General features: G+C 32.9%; 1 protein-coding gene across 6 annotated transcripts in view; it reads right to left on the bottom strand.

Annotated features, from left to right (window-relative positions):
• Tusp (WD40 superfamily protein Tusp) overlaps window positions 1-22,283 on the bottom strand; it is a 177,010-nt gene that overhangs the window by 12,671 nt on the left and 142,056 nt on the right. For 5 of the 6 annotated variants that reach the window (XR_012999991.1, XM_076373438.1, XM_031973636.2 and 2 more), the window contains exons 6-11: window positions 8,072-8,340; window positions 7,901-7,989; window positions 7,684-7,818; window positions 4,488-4,887; window positions 2,779-2,956; window positions 1,166-2,714 (exon numbers count right to left, since the gene is read on the bottom strand). Coding sequence is in view for 5 of the 6 variants with exons in the window: in XM_076373438.1 (XP_076229553.1) it covers window positions 1,166-2,714; window positions 2,779-2,956; window positions 4,488-4,887; window positions 7,684-7,818; window positions 7,901-7,989; window positions 8,072-8,340 (2,620 nt within the window). In the remaining variant the exon portion in view is untranslated. The remainder of the gene's footprint in view (window positions 1-1,165; window positions 2,715-2,778; window positions 2,957-4,487; window positions 4,888-7,683; window positions 7,819-7,900; window positions 7,990-8,071; window positions 8,341-22,283) is intronic. The other variant, XM_076373441.1, reaches the window with a different exon arrangement.

Genomic DNA, 22,283 nt, shown 5'->3' with positions numbered 1-22,283 from the left:
TATACTATTTTTCACTTTTTATTTTTGAGGCATCTATTACAGATCTTTCTTGTACCAAACTTATCAGTTAGTTTAGCAGTAAAATTTTTGCGGACTGTACAGACCTTACTAAGAAACATGTAATCTGATGTTGATCTGTACGAAGCATTTGAATTTTTCAGATTTTGGCAATGGTGTAACTAGGGTGTAAAAGTACGTTTGGTGTCTCACAGATAATTTTTCAAAAAATTATGAATAATGAATAATGATTATAACGTAGTCACATAACTTCATAGCAACTAAAGTGCACATTATTACAGAATTGGCACAAATAAGTGATTCTGCATCCGATAATAAATAATGTTAATATTACTTCGCCTGTGCATTCATTATATCATTATCTCTAGCGCAGTCACATATGTAGTAAACCCGAGTTTTCAGTGACAATTTGCTATTACAATAATGCTCGTTTGAATTCCTCAATTTTGGGCCCCAGCAGTGGAATTTAAACGAGCAGAAAAAACAAGAGGAAGCTACATGCTTCGAAAAATTGATTCGAGCACAGTCTGACAAAGTCAGAGAATCGATATAGTGTGCAGAAGCGAGATAGACACAGTTCGTCAAGCATCGAGGGTCGAGACGCGGAACTTCAAAGCGATGTCGCCCGCGTCAGATATCAACATGCAATGAAACAAAATTTCAATGGCAGTAATTTTAACCTTACCTTCTCAAATGTAGTGCCAGTGAATTTCTGAGATTGTTGTGATTAAAATCAGTCCAAACACGATGGGAATCGAACTAATTTGACCGACTTAATGTAATTAACGAAATTTAAGACTGATTTCTCCTAAAATTGATAAAACTAGGTTGATTTTCGTCGTATTTGGATTCATTTTAACGAGAAGAATCTCAACATTCCATCGGTACTACGTTTGAGAAGGTTAAGTTAAAGATACTGCAATTGACATTTTTTTCATTGCGTGTTTATATTTGACACGTGCAGCATGTATTAGACCTGTGCCTGTCTTTCTTCCTGTCATTGTATTTATGTTCTGTTCTTGTTTACTGGGATCACGTTTCACTGAGCTCGAGATAGTTTGTAGTAGGTGAAGAGTATGGATGGTGCAGTGGAATTAAACCGAGCAGATTCTGTGGAATTTTAGCGAGCATCACTGTATAAACTTACCTTACAGGTGAATTAGGACTTTCCAGTCGGTTCGGTTTAATAGCAGAATTGACTACGTTATCGACAGTGACACGTTTCGCACATTGAACGGAGCCCTCTATCACGTCAGGTGTCTTCTCCAACGATTCGCTGTTTTTATCTTCAGCCATTTCGGTATTAGTAACTCCTATTGCCTCTTCAACGTGCTCTGGTAATTTTGGTGGCGCGGCTACATGCTCGTTCACTGGAAATATGTCGCTAGAATCCAAACTCCTGGATTTACCACAGTTACGAAGCCTCGGCGACTTAGAGGTCTGCTGCACTATTTCGGGTTGAGCTTTATTTTTTTTTCTTCTCTTGGTTTTCCTCGACACCAAAACCAGTCGTTTGTTGGGCGCCTCCTTTCTGAGCATCTTTAAAGCAACGTCACAGGGAACTAACTGGGCGTCAACCATGTCCAAATAACCAACACTGCAACTTCTGACTATCGAATCGTTCACGCAAAGGGGACCGATACTGACAACCGTCGGAGTTCTATGAACACCTCGAGACTGTTCCAATGCCACTGCTTCACCGCGAGTTTCATCATCGATGAAACGCATTTCCTCTGCTCTGCTAGTCGAACTACAAGTGGCCAAATAGTTGGCGTTTGCTTTCCCGCACGACTCATGAGATTTGAAGTCTTTGAACTTCGAGGTACAATGCGTACAAGGCTGTCCTACGCACTGTTCGATGTTTTCTGGAAATTGATAAGAACACGCTGGGGAATGGTTACTAGTCAAATGTATACCATTTTTACTGAAAGGGCCGTTTAAAGCTGCCGAACCGCTGCCGGAGTTATGACTATTTTTTCTATCCTGAACACCATTAAGGAAGATCGCCTGAGATTGGGAACAACTATTATTATTATCCAAACCATTTACGATGGAACCTTGGGAACAGCCACGACTGCTCGATGCTTCTGTACCCGAAGTCTGACCATTATGTATGGACATAGGAATAATTGTCGTTGAACAGGGAGATAGCACAGTTTTATCGTCCTGAGATATCTGATTGAACTTGTTATTCTCGAGTTCTTTCTTCGTGACCATACCAGCCTGCTGATCGGCCAAAACAGTTTTCATTCTTTGAATGTTGTTCGCGTAATCGGTCCCTGTGTTCGAGGTCGCGATTATCGTTTGCGTAGGGGCGACTGCATTCTTAGGAGATTGAAGGGCCGGAACGTCGCAACATCTGGGCGGATTGTGTCTCGGTGGCGTTCGGTAAGTGTTTGCAGGGGCAGTTCTCAAATTGTCATACAGATTCCCCATTTCCTGTAAATCCACATAGGGCAACTCGTTCTCATAATTTTCAACCCTCGACAGTGTAGTGGGTAACGCTTCGCTGGCCAAGAATTGATTCGAAATTTGAGATTTAGGACGATTTGAGCTCAACCGAGCGTTACGAGGTGTCATTGGTGCGATAGGCGGAGGCTGTGCGTCAGGGGTGCTCCTCGAAGCACTTTGGAGTTCTTGAAACGTTTCCTCTTCGTCTTCGGAGAACAAATTAGGATTGAAAGTAGGATCTGGACCTATAAAGAAATAGTGTTAGTTGACGATGAACTAGAGTTTTCTTTGTTTGCTTGGGAGACATACCTGCCGGCACATCGTCACGCAATTCTGTCATCACCAGGGTCATTTGCCGTGGTTGCAAATGCAGCAACGACGTTCGATACGTAACTTGACCCAAGTTGGCGGGCACCGAGTCCGCTAACCCGTGAAACTTGAATTTCGTGCCCCAGATATTCGACGTTACTTCGACGAGCCTCGCGTGCTACGAACAGATACGTCTTGTGACGCTGACGGTCACGCGACTAGCTTTGCAATACTCTAAGACCGAACGAGCTCGTTAAACTTTGGTACATCACGCAATTTCTTACATTGCACGGTGGGTAATTTTGCCATTTTAGCCGACCAATAGTCAATTTCAAAACTTTCGCCTAAATTAAACAATTTTTTCTCAAAGACAGTAGCATGTATAAGGAATAAGATACCAAACGTTATTTTTTCATTCGTACACTTATAAGCTACTGTGCTTCCTTGAAAGTTCGGAGTTTTCGTTACGCACGATTTGCACTCCTAATTCTTCAAAATATTTTTGTTTCAAAAGAATTGTGTACATTTTTTATCAGGGTGGAAGCTTTACAGGTAAGTTTATACTATACTTTAAATGAAACATGATCGTTTTATTATCGATCTTTATTTAATTGTTTATATTTAAGCATTATTTATAATCAATGACAGTACTTATAAGTACAATACTTCATGAATGATGTTGATATGCTTCAGAGTGAGATCCGGCCTTCTTTCAAGCACATATTTAGCATAGATTTATCTTTATTATAGGAAAAAATCTTGTTCCAATTTACCCTCTTTTTTGCACCCGGTACAGACCGGGTTCTCTTATAATGGATATTTATTGACCTATTATATACTATGTAATTTATTGTTATTGGTTAATTATTGTTAGTAACAACGTATTATTATTTATTATATTATTGTTATTGTTATTTCACTCTATGTAAATATACAATTTTGTATATAAATATATATGATTACAAATATTGATCATTTATCCATTTATTATATACTATATAATTTATTATTATTATATATAATTACATCGTGCTATCACATTTTGTTGAAAACATTCGCTACACACTCTTCGCAATTGTAATACTTCATAAATTTTTCATAGACTTTCTTATACTTTTCGATAAATCCCGGAATATTTTTATCCATTATCGTATTTGGCAAATGTTTGTGTTTATTATATATGAAGAAGTTTTTCCTCATATTTATTTTTCTTTTTTTAGAAGTGTTTCTTCTATTTCATGATACGAATAGTTTGAATACTTAGCTGCGGCCGGATAATTATATAATTAATATTTATTAGGCTATCATACAATATGTAATTGATTGTTATTATATGTTAGTACCTATTGTATTATTATTATTTATTAAATGGTATATAATATAACATATTTTATATAAGTATACAATTTTTTATATGTATATATATATTAATATTTAATATTTATTTATTTGTTAGATACTTTATAATTGAGTATCATCATGTATTATTATTATTATTATTATTATTATTATTATTATTATTATTATTATTATTATACACACACACACACATATATATATATATATATATATAAGGCAAGATTTTAATCTTGGTCGGTTAAAGCGGCAAAATTTCCCACCGTGCATCGTTCCGAGTCCGGTTTCCTTTCGTAATACGATTCATTTCTCAAAATAAGTCACAGGCTACAAAACTTGAATGGAATGTTTACCTCAGGCAAAGTGTCCACGTAAGTGAGATCATCGTTCTCCTCGCTCGGTTTTTCTTCTCTTTTTCTCCTACTTTTCCTTTTGTTTCTAGGCGATCCGCATAAGTCGGCTGTGTCCCTTTCCGTATCGGATCCATCACTGAACGACGGACATTGTGATGTATCTTCTACAACTTGTAAAGTATCCTGACTCTGCGGATCGAATATAACGAACTCTGGCCTGATTTTGCTAGTTCTCCTACCCTTTAGGAGGGGCACCAGCCCTCCCAGATACTCTAAATATAGTGTATAACATGGAACTGGTTCCACTGCGTGTCTGAGCATAGTGCAGTGCAACCTTCCTCCTCCTGGAGGTGGACGCGATATGAAACGTCTTAGCTCCCTTGGTTCTGGCACAGAACATCTGAAAGCAGATTATGCAATTTCAATTAGATCGATATGAACTGGTTACTACAGTTACTTTATCTGGAATAAATCACTATGAAATCAATGTAGCAGTTTTGTACTGTGATTATGATTCGATTTTAGTAGGTATTTCTATTACTGCACCATACGTTTTAGTTTCAATACAGCATATTTAACGAACAAATTACTAAATGGAAATTGTAGTAGTAAGAATGATATTTTTAAGTTTATTTTGAATATTATTTATTTTATGTTCCTTAACACTAGGACTACTGTTCCAGTCAAAATAACAGGTTTCGGTTCTTTTTGTTTCGCAATTATTGATATCTTCAAAGCATTGAATATTCGCAATGGTCTTGAAAATAAATAGTTTTATTTAAATACTATAATGAATGTCCGAAGAAACTATCTATTGTTACAGTTTTTACAGGGATTACATATCATTCGTATTAAATGCTCGGTAGTTCTAGTATTAATAACAGAAACTTTCAGGATTTATATTATAAATATATTATTATTACACAGTAGTTGGAAGTATAGGTGATATTAAATAATTATTATTATGTGGGGATTTTAGTAATTTAGGCAAATAACGATAAGAATATTTGGATGAAATTAAATGGATTTATCAGTTACACTAAATTAAATGATAGTTATTATTATAAAATATTGTCCTGTAATTGCACTTTATTAATCACTCGATAACTCTTTTTCAGTCTTATGTAATGTTAAAAAAACACAGAAATGAATGAATGAGTTGTAGAATAACATGCATTACTATCCAGAACAGTGCCTGACATATACTTTATATTGTAGTAGCTAATATATAATTCTAAAGGCACCAAGTACAAATTTGAAATTCATATTGTTTTATTATCTTAAATTTTAAAAAATTTAGTCAAAAAAATAAGATTATTAATGTTAAAAATTAATTATGAGTTAATTATAAATGTTTATAACATTATGTTTGTGACATTGTAATGTTTATAAGATGATAAACAATTATATATGTTTACAATTTTGAAAGCAAACAGAACGTCTGCCGCGCATTAATTTGTTTTAGACATTTGTTAGTTAATAGTATTCTAATGATAAAAACCGTGGAAGATTCTATCAAGACATTGGTATAATGAAAAAACGTTATTTAAATAAAGGTAGTAGGTACTACTATGTTTATAAACTATTTTTGTAACTTAATATCAAATATAAACACATTTCACGAATGTTTGTAAAATGGAAAATAAGTAATTATCAAATAGTAAATATAGTACAGAAGTGAACTAATACAGCTGTACGCATGAGACATTTGTGTTTTACGAACACTGAGAAAAATGTCTAGCAATCATGAGTGTTGAGAATCACTGGTAGAATTTGTTTCGAAGAAGCACTTTATTCTTTTAATTAAAAATAAAATCTACATTAAAATATTCTTTCAAAAATTTCAAAAAGCGACAAAATTTCGCTTTATAGCGCAGTAATAAATACTAGATTTACTATACCTACTATACTTACTATACACAGATTTTATATCAAAACCTAAATGTTGAAAACAAACTGAAAATTAAACCAAAAGAATTTAACTATGATGGGTATTTCACTCTTTCCCGAAATTTATTACTTAATTTTATTTAGAAATCTCTATAACATTATTTTTTGCTCTCTCTATAAGATTCTATAATTCTACAATCTATAAATTCTATTTTATGAATTCTATAAATTTCATAAATTCTATAAATTCTATAAGTTCTATAAATTCTATGAATTCTATAAATTCTATTCTATAATCTCTATAAGATTAATTTTTAAATTTGCAATTTTGTTCACAATACTTAAAAGCTCAAGTTAATACATGAAAGCGAGGTTTAGATTTGTATCCGATGCATAAAAATACGTATAGGAAGTATAGGAAGTTACAGAATGTATAGCATTATTAAAACGAATATAATTTATGTATAAGTAAGTTAAAATCTTTGTGTATAGCTGCATTTTTATATTTACATATCAGAAGTGCATTTAATTCTCTCAGAGAATTAATTTTATTTCCTATATTGCATTGATGTTAAAACAACTTTAGTAGAACGGTATCGAATAATTGTCAATGTTAAAATGACATACCACTTAAAACAAATTAATACGAAAGTGTATCATGAATTTAAGAATTTTACTTATCACTGTACCTCACATAGATATTACTTTTAGAATTATGAACACATTTCTGTATGAATAATTTTAAAGAAATTAGCGAGTAATTTTGGTTGAACATAATATAAGGTAATTGTATTCACTGAAACTGATTAGGAAAGGTGCTGAATCAAGAAATTCAAAAAATTATGAAACTTTGTGTCTAATTAGAGTAAGTCAAGCCTAATACAGTACAATTTTTTTCGTGCCGAATTTCACTTTAAAAGGATGGAACCACCCCTTGAAAAAAATGCAAATTTTTCTTTTCCGTGAATTATCTTGAGAACGGTAAGAGATAACGAAAAAAAGTTTCAACAAAAAATACAGTGTTCTTTCACGTCTAGAAAACTGCAAAATAAAATTTTTCAAAAAGTTAATTTCTTTTTAAATTAGTACTTTTTGAAAAATTGAAAGGATTTCACCTCTTGAAAGTGAAATTCACCATGAAATAAACATTGCAATGTATTAAGCTTGACTTACTCTATTTACACTCAAAGTTTCATAATTTTTTAAATTTTCCTACACTTTATAATACTTCTAGGCCGGTATAGTACAAAGTAAACACTTAAAAGTATAAGTAAATTCCAATAAAATAAAATTTAACACTGTTTACCTTATTGTACTAGCGAAAAGAGCTGCCACGGATGCTCTTAATCTTGGTGGCAATGGAAGCTGTTGAACACAGGATTCCCTTGTTAAAGCTGCTCTCACAGCTAAACGGGATAACAACTGCAACGAACCAACTCGCCTATGGAATAAACGTATGAAATTTCAGAAAAATTTACACGAAAATGGCTAATAAAAATAAATACGATGCAGTACGAGTATACCTTGACACCCAGGCTGCGTGAACACGTGCTCCTGTCGCCACGAAAAGTCTTCTATCGTTGTGCCCCCACGTGAGCGCCGATACTGGACACTAGTATTGATAACAGAAAATTAATACCTGCCACAACTATAATATCCGGGAAGATGAGCGTTCATCCAAAAATAATACATACTTGCGTGTATGGTATCACCGTGGTGTATACGAGAGTACCAGTGACTGAATAAAATTTTAAAAGATTCGTGTATTCGTGGGGGTTACTTTGAGAGCTATCAGAATCCTTCGTTCCGGCGATCGCTAACAATTTCCTGGAATTACTCCATTCCGCATGTAATGGCGCTTTTAGATTCGTCCGTATCGTGATGGGCGATACGTCGTCAAAAGACCGCAGCATTACAATATTGCCATCGGCGAGACACACTGCTAGGACGTAATTTCGGTCATCTGAAAAAGAGAATTTCCTGTTTTTTAACTGAGAACTGTGACAATGAAATGCAACAAATCACGATCTTCATGTCGTAATTAATATTGCAGTACAGAAAGATACTCACAAGGAAAAGTATTAAACCTGAAAATTAAAAAAATCATGAAACCTTGTGTGTAATTAGAGTAAGTCAAGCCGAATACAATGCAATTTTTGTTTCGTACTGAATTCCACTTTGAAGAGGTGAAACCCTTTCAATTTTTTAAAAAGTATAAATGTACAAAAAATAAACTTTTTGAAAAATTTTATTTTACAATTTTATAGATATGACAGAACGATGTATTTTTTGTTTAAACTTTATTCTCCTATCTTTTACCATTTTCAAGATAATCCACGGAAAAAGTATTTCCATTTTTTTCAAGGGGTGCTTCCATCCCTTCAAAGTGAAATTCGGCACGAAAAGAATTGCACTATATTAGGCTTGATTTATTCTACTTACACAGAAAGTTTCATAATTTTTTGAATTTCTGGGTTCGATACCTTTCCTTGTTGTTAATGTGTAAGATGTTTGAAGGAGATATTTTTACTATTGAAAAATGATTTATATTTTTCGAAACAGTAATGTCAAATTAGTAATACATTATACGATGAACGTTGAGTAATTGCAACATTAGAAACCTCTTCATAATTGCAACGTCGTCATCTCCGCCATATTCCTACCAGATTTCTCTTCTCGTGTTAGGTACACTATCGATCAAAAGTTTGGGAGCAATACATCGGTTAAAAGAAAAACTTCCACTTTCGGTGAACAACTGTTATTAGAGAATTATAATGTATGATAAAGAATCATGGAAATATGTGTATTTTTTAACATGAAGTTATGTAATTTTTGTTATTTTATTTTATATATTTATAAGACATGTAATTTTTAACTTGTGACGTTACATATCAAATGGTTCCAAACTTTTGACTGGCAGTGTAAGTATTCCAGCGCGCTCCTTTTTAATTTATTCCCAAACTGACCAGAGTCTGTCCCTTCGAAGTTAGGCATTTTGACTGTTAACCTTTCCCTCTGTTGCTACTTCGCAACCTTTACATCCATAGATTAAATTTATATACCCGGAAAATTCCTTGTTTCATTTATTGTCGCATTGCATCTGTTTTGGGGATGACCACACACCAAATTTATGTGTCCAGCAAATACAGTGACCGTTTAAATTCCATAGAAATATGCTTGCTTAATTCCACTGCACCAACCCCACTCTTCCCTCACTATTCACTGTCTCCAGCTCAGTGTAACGTGGTCTTAGTAGACAAGGATAGAAAATGAATACAACGAGGGGAAGAGAGACAGACACAAGTCAAAAAGATGCCGCACACGTCAAGCATAAACATGCCATGAAGAAAATTCCAATTGCAATAATTTTAACCTTACCTTTTTAATTATAGTACTGATGGAATGTTGAAATTTTTCTGATTAAAATGAGTCCAGATACAACGTAAATCGATTTAATTTTATCGATTCGGGGGAAATCAATTTTTAATTTTATTAATTACATTACGTCGGTAAAAGTAGTTCGATTCTCATCGTGTTTGAGCTCATTTTAATCACAACAATCTCAGAAATTCACTGGCATTACATTTGAGAAGCTAAGGTTAAAATTACTGCCATTGAAATTTTCTTTATTGCATGTTTATATCTGACGCGGGCGACATCGCTTTGAAGTCCAGTCTCTCGACCCTCAATGTTCGATGGACTGTGCCTATCCCGCTTCCGCTCATTATATTGATTCTCTGGCTTTGTCAGGCTGTGCTCGAGTCACTTCCTAGAAACAAATAGTTTCCTTCTGTTTTTTCTGCTCGGTTAAAATCCACCGTTGGGACCTGAAATTGTGGAATTTAAGCGAGTGTTATTGCTCCTCTCTTTTCCAAAATTCATAGAACTGCAGTGATGGGGGTCCGAGATAACGGACTAAAGAACCCAAAGAGGTGAGTCCTAGAACAACAGTCCCGTCCATCCTATAGATTACTACAGTCAGTTTCTCCAAATCTTCTTTCGCCATTTCTTTAACCCTTTTGTCCCGAATGGTACACATAGGTATCACAAACATTTTAAATTACCGGAAAGTCAGAAAACGCCTTAAAGATAAATGAAAATTGTACCACACGGGGATCTTTGCTTATACCTGACAGCTTAAGTGCTAATCAGCTGTCAGTAGATGCGTTTTAGTTGATTAGTCTGCAGCCACAGTTTTCTTTTTCACAAAATTCGTCAGTTATTCTAGTGGTCCTGTCTAGTTTGTAAAATATTCAGGGACGAAGTGGTTAAGTTTGGATCTCTTAAATACTGAGGGAAGAGCCGCAATGTCAGTCAGTCTTTTAGAGCGAGTAACACCTACTTATACGACTCTCCGTCTATTTACATACTAAATTTCGATTAATAAAGCAAAGTGAAATCACTTCTTCAACCCTCGAGGACTAACTGCAGTTGCATAGTATAACATGGTCCGACTATTATCGAACTCGACGATTTCAACGTCTTTTTCTTTTCAGTTCGCAATCTTTTTCTATATCCGAGGCTTTTGTTGCTTATTGTACACGGTGGAAAGAAATGACTGTCCTTTATTGTCGTAGCATGATTCTACATTTTCGGTTTGATGAAGACTGAGTTAAAAAAGCTGCCGAAAAATTCTCATTGTTCTTGAAAAAAAGCGTTAAAATTTCTTACCGCTGCATCGTATTCTACTCGTCGCACATGTAAATAGTTTGAATGATTTGTTTCCTTGCAAATTACTATTGAGGTTTACGAGTGAATGTAAAGGAATGCGACATTCAGTGTCTTTTTCTGTTACACGATGGGTCATCGAACTTAAGACCATAGGACTTCATTCTGTAGGGAAATGTGAACAAGTTTGTTTATCTTTCGAGTCATCCATTCATTTCTGCGAATAAATTGCGTCAGATTTTGTTATTGTGTACCACAGCAGAAAGCTGTCATTGTACTCGTTACACGGACTAATCGATATTTGTGTACCAACAAGGACACTGGATATCGTGGTCCTTCTTCCATGCGAACTTCAACAACAATTTGCAAGCAAACGAATCATTTCCGACTTATGATTTCTTTCAAACTATTCACTTCCGTGACGAGTAGAATACAATGCAGCTATAAACAATTTTAATCCCCTGTTTTTAGAGTGTATTTTGCAGTGACTCCCTTATATCCTTTTCTATAAAATAAAAAGTGCAGAATCAGGCTGTAGTAGTCGTAACATATCATTTAGAAACAGTCTGTACGTAGTGTAAATTAATTAGTACATAAGAACCAAACGCCCAATGTCGGTGTCGTAGAAATATATATTGCATAAGAAATAAAGATATTTATTTACAACACTGATCTCTCACTGCTTTAGATGACCTTGAAGTATGTTGTCAAGGACATTATTCTGAATAACTTTTCTCTATATATGTTACCGTCGCTCGGCCTTAGATTTCCAAATATTCGCAAAACCATCTCTAAGAATGGAGAGTTTTTGTATTTATTTTCAAGAACAATAGCCCTAATATGACCTTGAGCTTGACGTATATTGTTAAGGTCATTGTTTTGTACACCTAGAACTTTAAACTTTTTGACAGTGAGTGCTGGTTAAAAAGTTATGAAGTATTACAGTTTCGCATTGCGCTAGAAATTTTTGTCTCCATTTTCATTTATTGAAGTTGTGTTCCTTATAATATGTGTTCTCGAACTTCGTTTAGATAATAGAAGTTGGTACTAATGGGGTTGCTTTCTTTTGAGGGGGGAGGACCTGGACCCTTACCACGGAAAAATTAGCCCCACTAGTACCAATTTCTATTATCTAAATAAAGTTCGAGTACACATATTATAAACAACACAACTTGAATAAATGATAATGAAGACAAAAATTTCTAGCGCAATGCGAAACTGTAATGCTTCATAACTTTTTAACCAGCACTCACTGTCAAAAAGTTTAAAGTTCTAGGTGTACAAAACAATGACCTTAACAATATACGTCAAGATAGATAAGTTCCACAGTGTGATTTTCGGAAACTGTATCCCCTTTATATTAGTCTGCTCTCGTAAATCCATTTATATAATAAATCGTTCTTCCTTATAAAACTTTTGTTTTCTGCAGTGCAATTTGTTTCTGTATGCGAATCGTATGAACCGTTTCGAAACTGTTCAGGCTACGCCGTTTCAGTCTTTTTACTCGCGCTGTGTTATGGGCGCCAGCGAAAGATTTGCATTCCTAATCGATTTTAGCCCTTCAGCTGCTATACGCTATGGGATCTTTTGGGACGAAACACTACTATAGTGGTTTTTCCCTAAACGATTTTTAAGATAGAAAAGCTACAACAATAGCTTCTTTTTTATATTTATAAAAATACATTTGTATACTATGAAACAAAATATTTCAGGGCATACTTGGTCTTGTAACATAAGAATTTATTATGACTGTGAAATTTTGTGCGTATCCTTTAAATTCTTGATTTATAAAGAAAGGTATCAGGCTTGGAAATTTAAGAAGTTATGAAACTTAGTATGTAAATAGAGTAAATCAACCCTAATACATTGCAATTTTTTTCGTGCCTAATTTCATTTTGAAACGGTGAAATCACCTGTCAAAGTTAAAGATTGAAAATGTATTTTTTACAATATCTCTGAAACTACGGAGTGTATGAAAGAAATCTGAATTATTCTTTTCGAGGCGAACAATTTGAAAAGAAAATTTTTCGTCTACAGCCTCTAGTTTCAGAGGTATTATAAAAAATATATTCTTAACCCTGAACTTTGAGGGGTACCTTCATCTCTTGAAAGTGGATGTTTGTCGATAAGAAAAAATACGTGTCAAATATTTTGTTGAAAACCGTTTTGCATAAGTGTCATCAAAATCGACGTGTGCTGGTTGAAAATGTTCCCTTGTAAGTGCGCTATGGATTTCTGGATATTACTCAAGAGACGTCTTGCCGTTAACTCCCCTAAAAATGTTTAAGAAGAAATTGGAGAGGGCGTTCGACACCCTCTATCATTTGCTCTTCGGAAATAACCGGACTTACGGCACATCTGGTTGCCATCAAGGGCTGAAAGAAGTTTGGAAGAGTGAAAGTTAACAGGCCGGGCAAGGAGAAAGTACATACGTCTAAACGACCAAAAACTTTAAATGTTCCTCAAAAATGGCTGGTCACGTACGTCCCATAAATCCGGCTAGCGATGGCTCCAACATTAATGACTGTGACTACTGCTACACTGCACACTAGTGATGGTTACAACTGGCTGAAGAGGATCGTAAGACTTGCAACAATATTTTGTTCATGATAACAATAATTGAATATAAAGAAATTTTGTTAATACCTCAAAATGTTCTCTTATCAACCCAATAAATTTTAATTCTACATTATTAACACTCAGCTTAAAGAAATTTATAAAATTCGTTTACTTTTATAGCTATTACATAAGAATCTTTTTTTAACCACTTGCAGTGGCAAAGAATTCAGAGACTTGGCAGGATCTCGCGCGAAGAATTTTGTCTTCGCTTATTGTTGTACAGATATGTACACTAATTACGTTTAGCAATAACATTGTACAAAGTAGTAGATTTCAAAACAATCTGGAATATGTAATTCAATAAGACGATCGACGTGCATAATATGTCGTTGTCAATTTTGAAACAAAAACATCACGACGTGCGTATATCTTCCCAGCGCAACTGGTTACCATAATATTGGATAAATATTATTATAAAAAGGCGTCTGTCAACTTTCTTTTTTCAATAAGTTTTCTCTTCTCTTATGTTTTCTAAAACCAAATACCTATTTGCTCTTCAACATGACTCACTTTTATTCATTGAGAAAGTGTTGCCAAATGAATTGATTTATAAATTAACAGTATATTTTCAAATTACCATTTCATAGATATAAAAAATGCGCTTATCTTTTAAATTTTCTGCGGGTTACGAAATAATTTTTTGTATAATGTACAGCTATAATATCAGCAGTAGCTCCATTAATACCTAGGATTTCAATAGGTTACCTAGGAAACGTATGTTTCCTATACGGTATTATTAATTTGCACAAAAAATATTTTGTTCTTGAATTGTTAGATGGACATCTTCCTTTAAATTCTAATGTTTTCAAACTAAAAGCTCACAATTTTATGAAATAATATGAGAGTTTTGCAACAGAAGATGTATATAACTACAACTTGCACTCTAGTGTTATATCATCGTTTTTCTTATACAATACACCCCACTTAACGCTGCTTCGTCCAACCACCTCAGATCTGACGCACATTATAATGTCTACCGTTTCACTGCTTTCAATATCTGATAAAATATTAAAACTATGACACGTAACCTTATATACGCCTTATACCTAAACCTATTTCTATCAGAGAAGTAGTATACTATCGTTTTTTATTCACAATATATCTCATTAGTGGTGCATTGAATAGCAGTTTTTCAAACCATTGTATTCGCATAATAGACGTTACAAAATAAAACAAAACAATGGTATATTTTTTTATTCACTGTACTGTTTTATCTTATCTTATTATTTATGTGTTAAGGTGATGTTGTTTAACGCTGTTTCACTTGACGCTTGATTTTTTTGGAACGTGTTCCAAGTATAAAATTAAATTGTATAAAAGTAAATTGACATTTTGAAATTTCTCTATAGAAACTTCGAGAGCGCATCTATTGAGACTTTAATTGATTCACAATTCAGTGTGCGTATTGCTAAATCAATTTTTCTAATAATTTCTCAGAAAAACATCTGTTATATTTTTAATAATTGCAAAAGGAGAAATCAGGAATGGGTGATTATGACCCATCTGGTAGATTTAGCGGTAAACGGGATCTTACTATGCTTGCTTTAGTTTGTACAATGACTTCTTAAAATAACTGTTATATGCAGTTAAGTTTTAGACAGAGGTATAGCTTCTTTTGTCATATGCATGCAACAATAAGAGAAACTATTCATACAAAAACTTGACTACGTGTATTAATTAGCACCAGAACTACTGTACCTGTCAAAATGACGGGTTTTAGTTTTTTTATTTTCTAATTATTGGTACTTTAAAAGTATTCAATATTCGAAGTGATTTTGAAAGTAAATAATTTCATTTAAAAACTATAACAAGTATCAAAAGAAATCGAAGAAAATGTATTGTTACAATCTTTATAAGTATTGCATATCAACTCCAATGAATGCTCAGTAACTTTAGTGTTAGTTTAAAAAATTATTGTAAATTGCAAAGCAAATATTTATACTTTCTACAGTTACTTGAGTCATCCTGTATATGGTAGATGACGTAGAACGACATCCGTTTTTTACTATACCAGCCGTACTGTTATTTTGCAAGTTTCCTTGACGCAAAGACTGTCGCGTCTTATGTTTGGATTTATTCTTATCAAGATAGTCCTATTTCTAAAATAAATATTAGCTGTGTTAAATAAATACTCGACAAAATCGAAGTTTTTACTTTGATTCTTAATTACTCGAATATGTTCTGTTTAAACATCTTCTAAGACAACAGCTTGACAAAAAGTGAGTACGAATGAAATTAGTGCGAGTATAGGTCATTTTCAATTACCAATTAGAATCTTATTTCTCTATCCAGTTTACTAATTATCAACACATCGCACTGTAATAAATAAGAAACGACCGTAACGTCAAAAATATGATAAGTGATCTTCTTCTAAAACAAGAAGAAAAATCGCAGTGGTTATAGTAAGGGTCATGGCCTGAATGAAAGAAATGACTGCAAATGATATTTATCACAGTAGATATTTCTATTACTACTGTTGTCAGCCTCATAAAATGTACCGTGATAATATCGATCTTTCAGTTAACGTGGGATAAAAACGTTTTAACCCTCCAACAGAATATTTATTTGAAAAGTACAGACGGTTTCATGGAAACGTACAAGTAAAAAGTTTAAACGCAGAATTAATACGTTGAAATTTTAATTATACACGATATAATACGTGCTACTACTTCGAAAATATACTTATATTATCAAAGATAATCCGTATGAGTTTTCATCAAACGAGTTTCACTAATTAGCACCTGATGTAAAAAGTATGAATGTTTAAATATTCATTCATGCATGATTTATCCTGAATTTACCTTGTTGCATTGGTTTTGCGGTCTGAGGGATTGAAAGGAAGATAGGATCAGTGATGAGGTTTGATATGATACAACCAATTGTGCCCTATCGTGTTTGATTGGGTTTGGGCACGTTCGAACACCGAGCTGTTCGAATTATCAACGAATTCGAACTTCAAATCCTTAGAATTCAAGGACTTAACCTATTAACCCCTTGTCCTATAATTTATTTCTTAACTACGATCGATATAAGTATTTTAACGTTAATGATTTATTAAGAAAAAAAGAATCTTAATGTTTATTCTATATTTACGTTTATCCTAAAGGTTAACGATTGATAATAGATAAGTAATATTTAATTTATACTTTAAAAAAAATAAATAATACTAAGATTTCTCAAATTTAATTTAAAATTTTCGTCACGAGTCTGACACGATATCGTAGGTCAAGGGGTTAATCGAGGAACTTAGTTTGAAAAACCTCTCGTTTTGCGCACAATAAAATCAAAAACTGAAGTGAGTACTCCTTAAATGCAGGTCAAATGCAGCTAAAATATATTTTCATGAAAAAGAAGAATTACATGTTTGTTTGAAAAAAATAAAGAATTCATCATTGAAAGAATTAATATTATTTCAAGCTTCAAGATGACGTGTATGCTCGTCCAACACAGTTAACTGGTTAAGGCGTCTTCTAGCTTTCCGGTAATTTAAAAAGTTCGTGTTCCCTGCGTGTACCATTCGTGACGAAAAGGGTTGAATTTAGTTTTCCGCTTCGTAACGGTATAATAAGTTTCATACTTATATTGTTTTGGTACGGAAGCGTTTATAGTTTTGATCGTACGTCTATCATCAGGTTAAAAAATGAAAAACAAACTCATTTACTAAACTATAGTATCTACAATAGCTTATACCATGACTGATATATTTCAGCTCCCTGCTGTTAAGTGTCTACGTACTTTCTTTATCGTCCGTATGTTTCTAGTTCTTCCTCGACGGTCCAACCTGGACCGTCGCCATGGTAACGAGACAGCCTGCCGAATCTTACTGGGGAAAGCGGAAGACGCACGTCACACGTAATAAACGGAGAATGATAAGTCAAATATTTTTATGCCAGGCATTACAAGGAAGAATGAAAGAAGTTATTTAGGATGAAGGTGATATATAAACTAAAATATTATGTAATAAATCGTTTTCATTAACACTAGAACCATACCAGTCAATATGGCTGGTGTCAATTTTCTTATTTCGCAATTATTGATATCGTAGAAGTGTTAATAAATATCAGAAATTATTTTATAAGTTAATAGATTCACTTGTATAGTACAACGAATGTCAACAGAAACGTGAAAAATTTATTATTATAATTTTTATAACAATTATATATCAATCGTCTTAAATAGTCGATAGTTCTAGTGTCAAGTGTGTGTACAGATGGTTCGAAAATATCATATAATGATGGTTGAGTTACTATTGAACCAGTTAACTGTGGAATAAAATATCTCTCAATGTGCGCGGAATAAAGTCAAGCAAAGAAGTGTATATTCGCAAAATGCAGGAAAAATATACTTATAATGTATTCTGACGAAAAACTAAAGCAAAACGAAAAAAAAGACGCATGTGTCTGAAAAAATGACTAATTCATCGTTAAAAAAATTAGTATTATTTCGAGTTTTAAGTAGTGAAACATTGGACAATAAGAGAATACTACTTATACTTTTCAATGTTTCATTTTTAATATGGTATACGTAACGCAACAGCAAAGAAAAGATTTACATTTAAACGACAATGCATAACTTCATTTTTTTCGAAAGGCAATTAAATGTGTGTCTATTTAGTGGACTACATAATTACGCATAGTTAGATGTTCAATATTACATTATTATCATGTTTTCCATGATTCTATTCCACAATATTATCTTTATGAACACTTATTAACCCTTCCATATTATCCCAGTTTTCAATTATCCAAGGTAGGCACGGTTCACATTACTTTAGGAAAGTAAGACTCCCCTATATAGTATGTATTATCTTTTGTATGGAGGTATATTATCATTCGTGTTAATTTTAACTGAAATGAGGTTCAAAAGTCGTTATCACTTACTTTGTCTATCTTCATTAACACTGACTGTACCGGCGCTTTTCGTATCGTAACCAGTTAAATAATTGGTTACAAAGTAAAGGTAAATATGTTGGATGAATAATTGTTTTTAGTGAAAACAGAAACAAAAGGAAAAACAAAAATTTTAAAAATTGATTAATTGGACAATATAGGAATTGGTATAAAGGTAAATAAACGAAAGAAGACGCAGAATTGTTAACAATAAAAGCATTCCGTATTGTAAATAATGTATGCAAGTATTGACTAGTAGAACATTTTGTAAGAGTATAGAAAGGTAAATAAAATTGTTATAATTATCACTAATGAGAAGATAATATCATTTAGAAAATGATTCTTACTAAGGTATCGTTCACATGAAAATATCAATACACTCCTTGAACTCTATACTTATAAATTATTTATCAGAATCTAATACAGTGTCTTGAATATTACTTAAGAAACAATGACTATTATTACGAGCAGTAACAGTCACGCTTACGGTACTTTTGCTTAAAATGGACGATCATTAACAATTCATTACGCTGTTAATTTTAGTATAAATCGTCTTTTTAAACTTGTATTTTGTAGGGACTGACATCAGAGTAACCGATTATTGTTATTTTAGAATTTAATCGTTACTTTATAACGATTATGTAAAATTAAAATTTGTTGGGCTGAAAAATATTTTTACGCTCAATAAGAAACTTTGTTACAATAATTGCTGAGGATATTCATACAAATTCACGTTGCAGCTGTCTGGAACAGTGTTGGTTTTAAGAAAGGTCATTTATTATACTCCATTGAATACTTTTTAATAGCCTAAGAGATGATGGGGATATTTTAATTTTCTTAACCCTTTCATCGTGAATGGTACACGTAGGTACCACGAACATTTTCAGTAAGCGGAAAGCTAGAAAACGCCTTAACCAGTTAACTGTGTTTGACGAGTATAAACGTCGTTTTAAAGCTTCAAATGGTACTAACTCTTTCAACGATGAATTATTTATTTTTTCAGATAAACATGTAATTCTTCTCTGTTTTGCTTTGGTTTTTCATTAAAATATACCCTAGGTGCATTCATCCTGCGTTTGACGAGTACTTATTTCATTTTTTGATTTTATTGCGTGCAAAACGAGAGATTTTTCAAGCTAAATTCGGCAGTTAACAAATTAAAGATAACAGAAAATTGTACCACACGATCTCTCTGCTTATAGCTGACAGTGTAAGTACTAATTACTATTATTAGTGCTGATTTTAATTTTTACACTGAAAAGCTTCAATTTTATTTGAGAAGGATTTTTCTTCTAATAGAACGTGCGTGCGAGTTGTGCATTGATTTTATAGGCGTCGACAGTTTAAAAAACCACTCAAATTTTCTATTAGTTTTATTACGTCCCTACTTAATTATGTCTTTTTTTAGATGGATGTTCGAAGGAGAATCGACTGTTTTTATCTTAGTAGTCTTTGAGGTTTCTTAGCAGATTAATTTAGTTTAAATTTATTAACTTAATAATTAAAAAATTTGTAACAAAAGTTAAGAAACATGAAGGCTTCTCGCAAAAAGTAGAGTATGCAATGTAAACAAACATGGTCGAAGAAGTTTCCTTTGTCTACTTTCTGGCATTCTCGAGTGTGGTTTGTATTATTAGCTGCAGTAAATATGGTAAGCAGCAACATTTAACTGAAACCGAGAAACAAAGAATAGTTGAAACGTTCAAATAAAGGCCAGAGGAAAATTGATATTGGAAAAGTGTTTGGTGTAAATGCTTATGTTACCACGAAGATTATGAAACGTTCTCAAGAAAATGGAACTATTAAAGTGGCACCACGAACCGGCAGACCACGGAAAGCAAGTAAAAAGCTGGATCGTCGAATTTCAAGACTCTCTATATCCAATCTATTCTGCACAGTTTCCGAAATTAAAAATCAAAATTTGCTGGTGGTAATGTGATGGTATGGAGTTGTTTTTCGTGTAATGGTCCTGGTACGTTAATACAAACAAAGGAGATTATGGACAGATTTGTGTTTCGTGATATTTTACAAAATCATATGTTGTCACTTGTTAATAAGAGAATGTCAATGCGGTGGTCATTTCAACATGACGGTGGCCCAAACCATCCTACTAAATTAAATAAGGCATTTCTCGTGGAGCAAAATGTGTGAATGTAATAAAATCGTCAAATCAATCTCTAGACTTGAATCCAATTGAGCATTTGTGGAATTACGTTGGATGTCAATTGGGGAGTCATTAATTTACGAATATAGCGGAGTTAATGCGAGAAATTACAAAAATATGGTCTGAAATACCACCTGAACTTTATGCTCGATTAATCGAATCAATGCCACGCAGATGCCATACAGTCATTAAATTCAAGGGTTATCCAACTTTTTATTAAATTACCATGAAAAGTATAAACACCGTCACACTGTTGCTTTTGTTAAAAGTGGTTATGTAATTCAAGGAAAGTATGTTTCTTAATTTTGGTTTCGTCTCGTTGAATCAATGTTAATTGTAGTGTTTATACAAGTATAATCGAAAAAAAAAATTTATTGTATGTTCATATATGATATGTAATCTCTTCATGTTATTTTTAATTTGAATATATGTTTTTCAAGAAATTAAAAATATACACCAATTCTCAAACGACTATTTTGTTTCTTAACTTTTGCCAGCAAGTGTATCTAATTTATATGATTTTTGTATTCGGATTTGCATTTTTGTATTTTGGTCCAGGACTTTTGTATTCAGACTTATATCCTATTCTTTGGACCTTATATTCGCGTGCTTTTTAGTGATTGTTATTATACTAGAAGTATCTTGTTTTGTATCCTTTTGTTTACAAATAAGACATTTTTTGTATGTAATTTAATTCCAAAAATTGTGGAATTCATATTTGATCTAATGAATAGAATTTCTGACCTGATTTAACACTAAACGTACCGGTACTTTGTATACTTATGCGTATCGTAACCAGTTAAATAATTGGTTACAAAAAAAAAGGTAAACAAGTTGGACGATAAATTCCTGTACTTTTTTCAATTTTCTGGATTCATCCAAACTAATTTTGAAGTTTTAAACTGTGAGAAAATGCAATGAAAAAAAAATCAGTCTTTGTTAAATCATCATTCAATATAAAAGACTCTGTAGGCCCTAAAAACAAAACACTTGTACCAAATTTTTTAGTCTTATGATATCAATTACACTGGTTAACAAAATTTAACTTAGTTTTGTCGCAAAAGGTTTAATAGGATATTTTAATACTATTTCTTATGCTGAATTTAGATATGCAATCCGTTTGTCTGTATCACGTTCTGCTCTTAAGAAAATCAATTTTGAGAAAACTTTTCAACTTTGGACATTTTGTTGTCTTAATTATGAAAATCTCTCAATTTTCCTCACGCAGTATTATTCTATGGACCTTCCTAAACACAGTAATGTATATTTTAGTAATACTATGAATATTTAAACATGTTCTGTAGTAATTTAATTTAAAAACATGTTTTGTAGTAATTTAATTTAAAAACATGTTTTGTAGTAATTTAACTATGATAGAGGTACAGTCGGCAGTAAAAGTTAAATTATTATGGAAGTAAGAGGTGCGTTTGTGAATATTTTTCAATTTTTCTTAAAAATTAAGCGTCTAGAAGGAAATCTAATTCCAGTATGCGACAGAGCAGATATGCACCTTGTAGAATCCAATAAAGAAATTTCTAAGGCACATTTCGTTTCCAATTGAGAATA

Source organism: Nomia melanderi, chromosome 13, assembly GCF_051020985.1.
Source record: "Nomia melanderi isolate GNS246 chromosome 13, iyNomMela1, whole genome shotgun sequence".
NCBI classification, from domain to species: Eukaryota; Metazoa; Arthropoda; class Insecta; order Hymenoptera; family Halictidae; genus Nomia; species Nomia melanderi.
Note: the sequence above shows the minus strand (reverse complement) of the source record. Positions and strands in the feature narration are given on the sequence as shown.